At 34.1% G+C, this 12,231-nt stretch overlaps 1 protein-coding gene across 6 annotated transcripts in view; it reads right to left on the bottom strand.

The window, feature by feature from the left end:
• The window catches only part of XRN1 (5'-3' exoribonuclease 1), a 42,881-nt gene that overhangs the window by 23,252 nt on the left and 7,398 nt on the right, over positions 1-12,231 (bottom strand). For 5 of the 6 annotated variants that reach the window (XR_010885034.1, XM_067301863.1, XM_067301862.1 and 2 more), the window contains exons 1-14: positions 10,751-10,822; positions 10,488-10,656; positions 9,439-9,506; positions 8,337-8,471; positions 6,946-7,012; positions 6,062-6,167; positions 5,620-5,709; positions 5,339-5,495; positions 4,860-4,979; positions 3,691-3,860; positions 2,737-2,857; positions 2,539-2,637; positions 788-891; positions 183-314 (exon numbers count right to left, since the gene is read on the bottom strand). Coding sequence is in view for 5 of the 6 variants with exons in the window: in XM_067301863.1 (XP_067157964.1) it covers positions 183-314; positions 788-891; positions 2,539-2,637; positions 2,737-2,857; positions 3,691-3,860; positions 4,860-4,979; positions 5,339-5,495; positions 5,620-5,709; positions 6,062-6,167; positions 6,946-7,012; positions 8,337-8,471; positions 9,439-9,506; positions 10,488-10,656; positions 10,751-10,789 (1,577 nt within the window). In the remaining variant the exon portion in view is untranslated. Of the gene's footprint in view, positions 1-182; positions 315-787; positions 892-2,538; positions 2,638-2,736; positions 2,858-3,690; positions 3,861-4,859; positions 4,980-5,338; positions 5,496-5,619; positions 5,710-6,061; positions 6,168-6,945; positions 7,013-8,336; positions 8,472-9,438; positions 9,507-10,487; positions 10,657-10,750; positions 10,839-12,231 lie in introns of those variants that run through there. The other variant, XM_067301865.1, reaches the window with a different exon arrangement.

Below are 12,231 nucleotides of genomic sequence, written 5' to 3'. Positions count from 1 at the left end.
AAGTGACTAACTCTACAAATTTTGAAATTTCAACAGATGTTCTTTTATTCCAGTAGACTCATTAGCCTTTATCATCATATATGCAGAAACTCTTGTCTGCTAATTAACGTCTATAATACAACAACCAAACACAGCTAAGCTATAAAATGCAAAGTTACACTTTGATTTTCAAAGTTACTTACTGTTCTGAAACTCCTTGAACTTCTTTTAACCATACATTTTGTTCCTTATCTCCAACATATGCCACTTTAGTTGGGGGCACTGCATTTCCCATGTAAAGCTTCTGTGTTCCATGTGGTTCTTCCAAATAAAACCTTGAGAATATTTTAACAGGTATGAATTTACCCAAATAGGATTAATCTAGACAGCAGTTAGAAATTACTCTAAGACATGGAATACTTGTAGCACAGATTACTCTACCCCCTTCACAACAGACCATGCTGTGTGATTTTTATAAAAAATACCAGTGCATGTGTTGAAAGGAAAATTCTAGAGAAATGTTCTCCTTCACGTTATTCTGTGTGGATTTCACGTGTACTTTTATGTCCTCAAAATAAGAATGTGCTCTCCCAAACTTCTGCACCTAGAGCAAAATACTGGGGGGCTGCGCTTTTCCTACACACTCAAACCTCAAACCAATGCTAAACAAAGTTTCTGCCACCAAGCAGCTTTTGATGCATCTGGTCCCATTTGTTGTTAATGTGGGCTTGAAACAAACAAATCCCTAAGGCTGGACAGAAGCTTTGTATTCAATAAAACAACCAATCATCTATGAAATCTCTCTTACTTAGTTTCTCCATCTGACACAGCAACAACTCTGGCTTCTTCGAGGTGTGGCCAGTTAACAAAAACAAGCTTTCCAAGTACCAAACTGGCAACATTTTCTACAGTCTGAAAAAAACAAAAGTTACTAATTTTTTAACATATTAAAATGATTTAAAATTTTTTTTTGAACTGTGTATTTGCAGTAAAAATTATTCTAATTAAAGAATAGCATTTCTTGCAGAATAAAAAAACAATTTTAGCTTATTGAATTTTATTTTGATATCTTTTACATATAATCTCTGATTAGAAATGATCAAGAAAACTGTATTTCACTTTTTAGGATGGAGTATCATACTTCAGGTGAGCCTTTTTACTTCTCGCACAGTATGTTAGTTTTAAGATCTGTGTTTCCATTTCTGGATTATGCTTCCTATGTGTCTTTTGCTAAATCACTTGGAACTATTGTGTCTCTGGGAACAACAATACTCAAACTGACAATGTACTTTGAGATTGCTAAAATATTTTGTATTATAGATTTTTACTTTTGTATCTTACTGCAATAAAGCAGCAGCACTTATGTCCAGCACTGTTTTTACCCTTCCTAGCATATGCAATTTTGGTCTTGCATTATGTTCTTTTTCCAGTGAATTTGAACTACTTTTTAATCTATTATTTTAGCTTATTTAATTCTCTTTTCCACGTATCTTAAATATTCACCTTTCTCTGTCCTTGTTTTCCTCCCCTCTCCATTCCATGTTTCTCCCCCATCTTTTTTTTTTTCCTTCCATTTCTTTTCCTGCATTTGTCTTTTGCTACCTGACATTTTTGACTATGAAATAGTGCTGAACTTTTACAGGATTCTGAAAAAAATCTTTTTGCTTCTTAGTGTCTCTGCCTCAACTCTTTCCCCTAACTCCTCTATCAGACTGTTTCATTTAACTGAAGGTATAAGTCTGCTTTGTTGATGAAAAAATACACCTATATACTCAGCTAGACCAAATACAGAGGCTCTGCTTCCTTGCCCTTGTACCGTTTTCAACTATCAGTAAGAACTGAGTCTCACTAACTCCTTACATGAAAACAGCCGATTGCTACAGCTCAGAAATGCCACAGACTCTGCGGAGGAGACTGACTATTTTGAAGTGAGGACAAATTCAAACCTTGCAGCACATTCCCAGAATTCCAGAATATCCTAAATGCAAATTTATCATTTTAATTCTAATGAAATTTATTGGTTACTATTGACCACAACAATCAATAAAAGCTTTCCAGAGTGAACTAATGCAGTTGATATTTTTCAAATATATGTCGAGAACACTCTGACCTAACAGTCTAAACTTTGGGTTAGGAGCCAAGAGCTCCAGAGCTCCTACTCCAGCAATTCATTCGTTCACTCATTCTTGGGCATACAACTGTATTTCACCTTATGAAATAAGAGGTAAACGCATCTACCTTATAAGTGGCATTGACAAAATTAATTAAATTTTACATACTTATACCTAAAGCTCATTTTGAAATCCAAGCATTACTAGTTAAACAAATTTTACAAAAATCTGGAGACACTCATTTGAATTATTTAATCTGTACAGGAGATTTTCTTTAAGAAATGCTTGCTGGATTTTTGAATTTTTTGAAACTTTTCAGTATTACTCTAAATATTTTTCTCTCATAATGCATTACCAAGAAGATAAAGAACCAAAATATCAAATGTGACTATTTAACAAATTTCGTCTTTTTTATGACAAGCATATTTTTTAAAAGCCAAGCACTTACCTGTTCTTCTGAATTCTCATCAGCTATGATTTCTAACATCATATTTTCTCCATGGCTGCTTTGCTGAAACACCTGTACGCCACTTTTCTTAAGATAGAACTGGGTACAAAAAAAAAAAAGTACATAAAACTTGCTTGAAATCTTATGCAATAATCTATTAAATACAAATGAAAATGTCAGACCAGAGAAATCATTTACCTTATGTTTAATGTGCTTTAAAGTAGGAAATCCACAGAAATATAATGCACTCTTGTTGATTTTAGTTATTTTATTGTGGGTTATTTCTACATGCCAGGCATCCAAAGGAATTGTTTTATACCTAAAAAATAAATTATAAAAACTTTACTCATACAAATTCACCTTTGGCTCTAGAAAGCACTTTTGGACTTTAACAAACTGACATACCCTTTGACTTTCCTACAGGGTGGCAATTAATTTGAGCCATTTGTGTAAAATCCTGCATAAAGGATTATGAAACTCATGCTATTTCTGCAAAGACGCAATTGCTTACAAATAAGACAAAACTTAACTTTAAGCTAAAGTATGTCACAATCTTGCTATTTTAATTCATTGTTATATTCAAGTTCTAAACTAGCAATAGCTACACACGGCATCGATCATCTTTATAGCTGTTCATTCTTCACCAAGTGTTTTCTTGCAACAGTCATTCCTCCACCATTTTGTCTACTATTAATGTTTTATTTCCATTTAGTCTTGATACCTCAGTCAGTGTTAAATAAAGCTGGCTGCTTTCAGTGAGAGGACAATGAACAAAACATTTGTGTTTAACTCTCTGCATTGGATCTTGATCCAAACATTGACAATGGTTTACATATGGTCTGGAATTAGTGTGCTGATGAATCGCCACTACCATCGGGTATTTATACCAGTCTTTCACCTTCCATGTCATATGTAGTTTAATAACTTTCTCAAGTGCTCTTGCTGACATAACTTCAGTTCATCTGCTTTGCAAAGTGAAGCTTGAAGAAATGAGACAACTAGTTTTACTGTGCTGTCCACAACAAATAATATTTAATGTAATGTTCAAAATTTTCCAGTGTATATATCTGCATATACAAGCTTTGGCTAAAATGCTAGACCAAGTATTCTAACTATCTTTAGTCTACTCTAAAATAGTTATAACAGTATTACCTGGAACGACACCTTTCTATTGCAGGGAATTTTTCTGGCCACGGTGACATGTACTTGAACTCTGTATCTTTGTCATACCAGTACATTAAGCAAGCACTGTGAGTATTTCTTCGTTTCTCCTCTTCCTTTAGGCACTTATTACATGATTCCATGGCTTGCAGCAGTCGTTTCTAAATTTAAAGGAAATCAACACAAGTGAAACCAGCAACAAAAATGTGCACAAAAACTTCTGTTCTAGGAAGGTGGATACCTGAACTTTTCTGGTTAATGTGATCATTGTCTAAGTGCAGCCTCCCCTTCCTCATGTCCCACTAGCAGGAAAGCCAGACAATTGCAATGGAAGAGCTTTGGAGGATAAAGATTACATTTTTGAAAATGCTTCTAAAGTGCTAGTCATATTTTGCCTTTTACATTTAACATACAAAGAAATATTAAAAAGGTGCTAGAGGCTACCATAAAATTCTCTTCTATTCTGCAAAATAACAATTGAAAAAGTTTCAAGCACCTACTGGTCATTCAAATAACTCTCCTCTTTTCTGTGAGGACTAAGTGCCATCAACCTTTCACTGTGAACTATGGAAACAATCAATAGGCACACACCACCTGTACATATTTTAATATCAAATCTGCACTTTTATTTTCATCCACTCTCTTTGATGCACTCAAATTTAGCTTGATAAATATGTATGACAATTGTTAGCCCATCTGCAAGAGGAGAATGTGTTTATTTTATTCCTGTCTTGGACATTCTAGAGTCCAATTTGCACTTGAGGTCTTCCGCCCAGGTGAAGAGATGATTTTCTGTAAGTAGATTTTTTAAAGAGTTTAAATCTTACTTACAGACACTGTATTTTTGTATGTTTTTAGGAATAGGAAATTTTTTCCTCAGAAAGTCTAAAACTATTATCGGATTAAAACCAAGAACAAACGACAAAAAGAAAGCCCATATTCCTTACTCAAAACTTTTCCCAATTAAAGCTACGTCCACTTGTGGTAACTTAACCTAGCCTTCAGTTTCCAGGCAACAAACATTTATGTTTTTCCATGGTCTTATCAAGTGTTAATTGAACCTTCCATCTAATTGCAACTCTAATTGTAGATAAAATAAGAAGACTGGCAGGAGTTTTGTTTGCAAGTTTTTATAGATAGCAAATGTTAAAAGAACTCACCTCATCAATAAATGGGATTAATACTACAGCTTCCCATTCCTGCTGTTTTCCGTTTAGGTCAGTTTTAAAATCTGGCGGATAATATTCTATAATAGGAGAGTCTTGACTAATCATCAAATGCTAGGAAAACACAATAAAGGCATCAAAAAATTTCATAGACAATTTAACACTAATTCCAGGAAGAGATAGAGGAAGTTTGATACTAAAGCCAACTCAAACCTGAAGAGGAATTAAACATCTACTGTTTAACTGTTCTGTTCAGAAATTACTTAGGGAGTTCAAAATTTTGTATTTATTAACTTACTTTACAATGTATGAAGGACAGTAAGAAGTAGAAGTATTTAACCATACACCTAAATTTAGAGGTAGACTATAACTAAGAGGACACGTAAAAATATCAAAAAAGGAATTACTTCAAAATAAAGCAAACAATAAAACCAGAAAATGATAGATGAATGTACTTTAATTCCAAACCCTACCTGGTAACATTTAGGTAACAAATCTTTGCTAGCTGCTGGAAGTACAGCAAGAAGCTGTTCAAATGGCATGAAAGGTTTTCCCAGTTCAAATTTGATTTTGAGTTCACTGATGCTGCGAATATCTGACAGATAAGGTGCATAATGATAAGGATAATACCTACGGAAGAAAAACTGCTAAGTTATTTGAGTTAACCACAGTACTGCAGCGTTTACAGATCAGAAATAAGCAGAACTACGTTAAATGTTCCCAACATAAAAGGTGATTTTTGCATTTTTCTTACCAGCTCCATGACTGAACTCCATGGTAATAATAGTGCAAAATCCACTGTATTGCCTGGACATAACATTCAGCTTGATCAGCCAAGAAGTCACTTAAACAAAAAAGAGAGGATAAGTATTAGTTTTTCCTATTTTCAATAGCATATAAAAATTACTTGCCTCTTTGTACATAGGAATGTAGGTAGAGCATTCTGGGAATCTAACAAACACAAGCTTTCTAGACCATTCAATATTAATGGACTCTTTCTCTCTGGCCCTTAAATACTTGTTATGAAATCCTGACTTATATCTCTTCTTGCATCAGCCAGAAGCATCACAGCTACAGTCCACTGCCAAGAGTTCTCTTCTGCCTTCAGCATGGATGAATATTCTGACTTATGTTACACATATGGAAAGACTTGTCTTCGGTGTTTAAAAAAAAAAAGTAATTCAGCATAGACTTACTCAGAAACTACTTCTACACCCATCTTAGTCATGTAGTAAGTTCTCTTGTATTGCCTAAACTCAGTTTCAAAAAGATCATCATCTTCTGGTTCATCTTCCAACACATCTAGAAAAGAAGCCATGAAAAACTGGCTTAGCATTAACTTCTCTACTATAATAAAGTTTCAAGACATTTAGTTTTTATTTGATGCTTTAACTTTATTCCTCAATTCAGTTAAAGTGCTTGTTCTTTCCTTGTACAGAAAGTAACACAAAACAATCAAACTGAAACTTTAACTGGAGAAAGTCTGGAATTTTTTCATTTTAAATAAAGATAGGCAACCCTTTCTGTAGCCTATTTATAAGAAGATTAAGAGAACATAATTTGTCAGAAAATAATTTTAAAACATTTAAAATTAAAAATTAATTTTTTTAAACGACATTGTCTTGTATCACTGAAAAATATTTATATGTCTGTGACATCCCACTTCACTATATGAACAAAAGATACTTCTTACAAGTGGAGTGTGCTTAAAAACACAATCAACACCCCTAAAATCATACAAAACTCTAAACCAGCAAATCTGTTCATTTATCCCAATCCATATAGCAAAATGCCTAGGCAAATAATTAAAAAAAACCAACAACGTTGTTTAAGATTTACTCATTCACTCCTTTAATTTAGGCATGGAAATGCTGGGCAGGTAAGAAGCACTTCAAAGGCTTTAGCCCCACACCCTCTTACCAGAAGCCAGGGATGTGCACTTCCATTTCCCAATAGCTGGCTACCCAACCATTTCATTTAGATTAAGGCTGTCTCTGATCTGAAATACTTACAGATCTTCCAAATCTATATATAAATTAACAAGTTTTTGTTATATACATATGGGATAATTTGCACTTACTTTTTAAGGTCACAACTTCATCTTCATTTTTTTCTAAAGCAGCCAAACATATAGAATTTTCCTGAGCCTATTAAATGAATATTTGAGATGAAGTAAAAATACAGGATAAATACGCACATACCTAATTCATAGTCCTATAATCTGCAACTCAAAAGACTGCAATCAAGATGCATATATCTAATTATTATTTAATATTATCTCCTAAAAAACTACATTTCCTTCCCTTAAGAAAATGATTCTATCCATACACATCAGATGAAAGAGCAGTCTCAAATAAAATCCCAACTGCCTTTGGGTTTTATTTATTTATTTATTTTTTTAATCACCAGATTAACAGAGTTCAAATCGCTTTTGTGGGAAATAAGGGCAGAAGGAATGTTTTACGGACTCATACAGGCAAAATATTCACTTCATTCTTATGCTACACACTCTTTTGTGTACAGCACTCTGAGCAGCTTTCAATAAGCAGGAGTCATTAAATAGGCCCTCTTCCCCTGTACCTGAGATAGGCAAGTTCCTGACTGTCACTGCCACTCAAAGAATCAGTCAAGATGGCTAGCTAATACTATACAACTACTCCAAACTTCTGTGGCAAGTAAGAAAACAAAACAGAATATAGCACATCTTATCATAGGAAAAGCTAACGTCTTGCTCTTACAAATCTCAAACTGCACTAAAGAACAGGACAATGATATGTGATGACAGATTAAACTTGAAGGAATTTCCTACTGCTACAGTCTCTATCAATGAAAAACACTACCACTGCAAGGCATATATTGAAGGACAGCAAATATGCAGCAGGAAAAAACAACAAAAAAACAAAAAACATGACAGTGTGGCAGAGACAAAAAACAGAGAAAGGATTTCTCTGAGAAAGATGCTGTTGCCCATTGCTTAGTTATGTACAGAATTGCAAGTTTGATGACAGATCTGATACAGCTCACATCCATCAAATTGCTGTTTATCTATTCATTGCCAAAGAGTTGGCCAGTACCAAGACTATGGATTCATCAATGTGTACAAATGATCACTCAGTGTAACTGAGATATTTAAGAAACTTCCAGCAGGCTCTACATTGAGAAATAAAATTTTAAAGCTTAGCAAATTTAACTACAATTCACCTAGAAGTAAGCTTTGTGGCTGTTGAGGTACAGGCGAGTTGTCAAAAAAGGGTTAAGTTATGGATTTACAAGATTTAAAAAAAAGGCGAGAACTTGACCTTGACTTAACCATTTCATCACTCATGACCAGCAATGCATACAGGTGATTCCTCAAATGTTACTTATGCCATTCAACTTGTATGACATTTAAATTACTATAGCAGGCAAATGATTGATTTGCTAGAAATAACAACATTCTTATTTCCAGAACTAAACACGTAACACACTAACCTTATGTTTCCTTTGTTTATTGTTTCTGGCTTCTTCTGCTGCAATACCAGCTGCCTCGTTGAGGTATTTATTGCCTACTTTACTTTCAAACCACTTTAAGTCTACAAAGACTTCACTGAAGTGTTCACGATCAAACTGCACAGAAAGACTAAAGTTAATTCAGAAATACTTGAGGGACAATTGAATTTAGACCGTTAAATTAACAACATTTTTTAGTAAGTGCATTAGATTACATCCAGAGCCACTAGTACACAAATGTTTTGCCCCAGAGCTACAACTAATCTAACAGATTAACATGATCAGTCTTTTTTCTTGGCAACATATAACATATACCCAAGTCCTATTTTCTTTCAGTTAGGTAGCAACAGGTAACAAAAAGCATTAATAACTTTCAACCTTCACTATCAATTCTGCAAACAATAGAGCTATATAGGGTCGGAGTAATATAGTCTTGTGCAACATACCTAACACTAATAGATCAGCCCTGTCTTAAGATTCTCAGGTAGAAGCAGATAAATATTCTCCTTTGAAGTTTGGCAAATGGCTGTGGCATTGACCTACACCATCTCTCATCTCTAGGATGGATTACTGCAGAGCACTTAACAGGATTGCCTCCTGAATGCCAGTTAGTATCGGTTCATGAAGAATGCTGCTGCCCATCTCTGAGAGATTCTAATACTTCACTGCTTTCTACCAGCAATCTCCATAAAAAACTTGCAAAAAATATTGCACTCCAAGATCTACAAACACACCTTCCACCCACAAGAAATTAAAAAGTTAAAATTCAGTCAAGCAGGGGAAACAAAGAATAATGTTGTCTGTAGAACACTTTGCTCAGTATTGCTGCTCATTAGTCAATGGAAAATGAGGACTATGATTCTACCATGAATCCTCACTCAGTGCCGGTTAACACATAATGCAAAATACTCAGGCTTTTTTCCCCTCTTATAAGATCGGGTGACAACTGATTGGATCCCAAGATAAAACAGCTGATGGTACCACCTGTAAACATGGTCATTTAGCAGTTCATTAGAACTGCATCATGGAGTTTATGTATAAGGGACTATACCTTTCTACACAGTGCAACTACCAAGTTACTCACATCTGACAATCTTGTGAGATACTTCTCAAAGCGTTTTAAGTTCAGATGCCCGTTTTCATTTATGTAACCTATTGGGAAAATAAAGTTTTTTTTTTTAAATTAAAATCTAAATAAGGCTTAAAATTGCAATTTAGAAACCGTATAAATATTACAATGCAATCTTGCCAGCTGTCTAAAGAAGGTATTACAGTACTAAATTTTCTAACACAATGAAAATCAATAACTGCAGGAGTGCTAATGTTTCTACCTTCCACAACTGAATTTATTGTTCCTGCCAAACCCCTTCATAATATTTTAACAAGAAAAAGAAAAAAATCCTGTCTACATGTTGGTTTTCACACTCCTGTGAGGTCCCTCTCTGAATAAAACCAAGAGACTACAGCTCTTTATATTTTAATTCTACATACATGTTGTTATTCTTCATCAACTACCCACCCGGTGTCCTCTAAAAACTATCTTAGTATATGACATGCGACCATACTAAATTGATTCTCTTAACAGAAAGAAAATGCAACACTTCTACACATCGCAGAAGCGTGCATATTCACCTTCACTTTCTCAACCAGCATACTGAACAAACAGTGCTTGAAGATACGCTTATTTTGTGAGAACCACTCTAGAAAAAAGCAAAAGCAGTTTGTTTTTAACTACATTCAAGTCTAACTACTACTAACAATGGTGTGTTGCACAGTAATCCTGTGGTAAATGACAAGATCTGATACCCTTCAGAGGCTCTATTAGAAGTGTATGAGACCACAGAGCTAAGCTCAGTGATGCTTTTGTTCTTTCCCATTCTTTATCTGGTTCTGTTTCATTATTATTGAAAAAAACGGCAGTAAAGAACAGCATTTTAAAAATGCAAATAGTCATGGAGAGAGTTGAAGACTAAAAAAGAAAAAACTAGCTTTTGATTAAAACTATACTTCAGCAAGGATTATCAAACATTATTGTAATATTAGTAAGATGGTGCTTAAATTTAACCTTTCCACTTAATCTTAGCCTGCTCTATAGCTATATTTCTCCTTAGTCATTTTTTTACTCCTACTTACCTCCGAGTTCTGGCAAGATAGCCATATAGGTTCTATAAAGTAGCGGCAGTGCATCATGATTAATATGTAAATGAGGTAGATGAGGGATAAAATCATTGCCTACAAGGAAACCCATTAAGATCCAATCATCTATTATCCTTTCAATATCATATTCAAAGGAAATTTTGTCCTGGGGGGGGGGAAAAAAAAAAGGACATTTTAATCATCAAGTTTACATACAAAGCTTTCACACATTTTTCACTCACAGTTCCATTAGAACTTACTTTTACTGGTGAAAATTCGTAATCAATATATTCTCTCATTAGTGATAAGTGTAGTAAGTGAAATGTGGTTTCCTCTGGTGCACATGCTCTGTAAATTATTCAAAGTATTAAGTCAATTATTTATAAACACTTTCAACATGAGTATTTAATAAGTTCAAAGTTATCTAAAAACAAGTAATTATACTAGGATTATATTTTTTCAGAAGACAATGTATAAACAACGTTTGCATCTATTTTATGATTAATTTTTTGAGTCTATAAAATTTTCCCTTAGAATCCTCTAAGCAGCACTTGGGACAGCACTGCAGGGAAAATAGCTAGCTTACAGAAAGCTCAGCAGCTTTGCCGAGTTCCGTGCTGCCGTAACTAGTTGCTAAGTCATTATGCCATTGTCCAAAACAAGGGACAACCTCACCTAGCTTGTACCAGAATCAATATACTTTTTCTGATACTGTAGAACTAGTCTGAGTACATACAGAGCACACAGATTTGTGGCTAGGTTATATATGCATTGAAATTCTCAGTCATTTGAAATTCTGCTTTAAAAAAAGAATATGCTCAATTTGAAACTATGCTCCAAATGCATAATTCAGTGTCTTCAAAACATGGTATTACAGTGCAAAAATGACAAACATACTATTAGGCTCTGGCATAAGTAAATCAATATATATTCTTTTTTCCTTCTCTTCGCTAAAATTAGCTAATACCTAGCCAAAAGGATATTAAGATTAGCAAGCTAAAGACTTTGATATATTTTAAATTGGGAAGGACTATTGCAACTTGTAGATATTATAACTAGCTAAGACCACCTCCAAGGACAAGCCAGCCTAAGCAACTGTGTGTGCATACACTTATACACCCTGCACCTTGTCCAAAGCTCTCTGAAGATAATGTGGGTGAAAACCAAATCTATATGAAGAGTACTAAGCCAAGCCTGAGCTACACTTGGCTGTGTGGAACATCAGACCCAATTCAGTCACTTTAAATGTAATGTTAAAATTAATATTAAAGAATTCTGGAAAGTCCAGATTGATCCTGTAAGGCTTTTTCTTTAGCCCTTTACTTTTCATTTCATTGGACCTGAAAATTCTGATCCAAAACAAAGAACTTCTCTCAACCAGTAAGTTGCTGAGAAACAGATATCAATTTGTACATATTTTTAATATTTTCAAAATTTCCATCAATAAAATACTCATAAAATCACAATATTGACAGAAGGTAATGGAGAACTGCATTTGACAGGCTTTTAATAAGTTATAGAGTAAATTCCTGTAATGAGCAATTTTCTCCAGATACAAAACAGGACATACACAAAGCAATGCTTGAAGAAAAAAAAATGCTACTAGGAGATCTTGCCTTTTCATTTCATATTTTATTCAATTAACCCATCGAAAGGCTGTCTTTAAAGGAAAATGTCCTTTTCCCTCTATTCTTTTAGTAAAAGAATATTAATGTGATCTATGTTCTTTTAAAATCTCAGT

The sequence above is a fragment of the Apteryx mantelli genome, chromosome 9 (assembly GCF_036417845.1).
Source record: "Apteryx mantelli isolate bAptMan1 chromosome 9, bAptMan1.hap1, whole genome shotgun sequence".
NCBI classification, from domain to species: domain Eukaryota; kingdom Metazoa; phylum Chordata; class Aves; order Apterygiformes; family Apterygidae; genus Apteryx; species Apteryx mantelli.
Note: the sequence above shows the minus strand (reverse complement) of the source record. Positions and strands in the feature narration are given on the sequence as shown.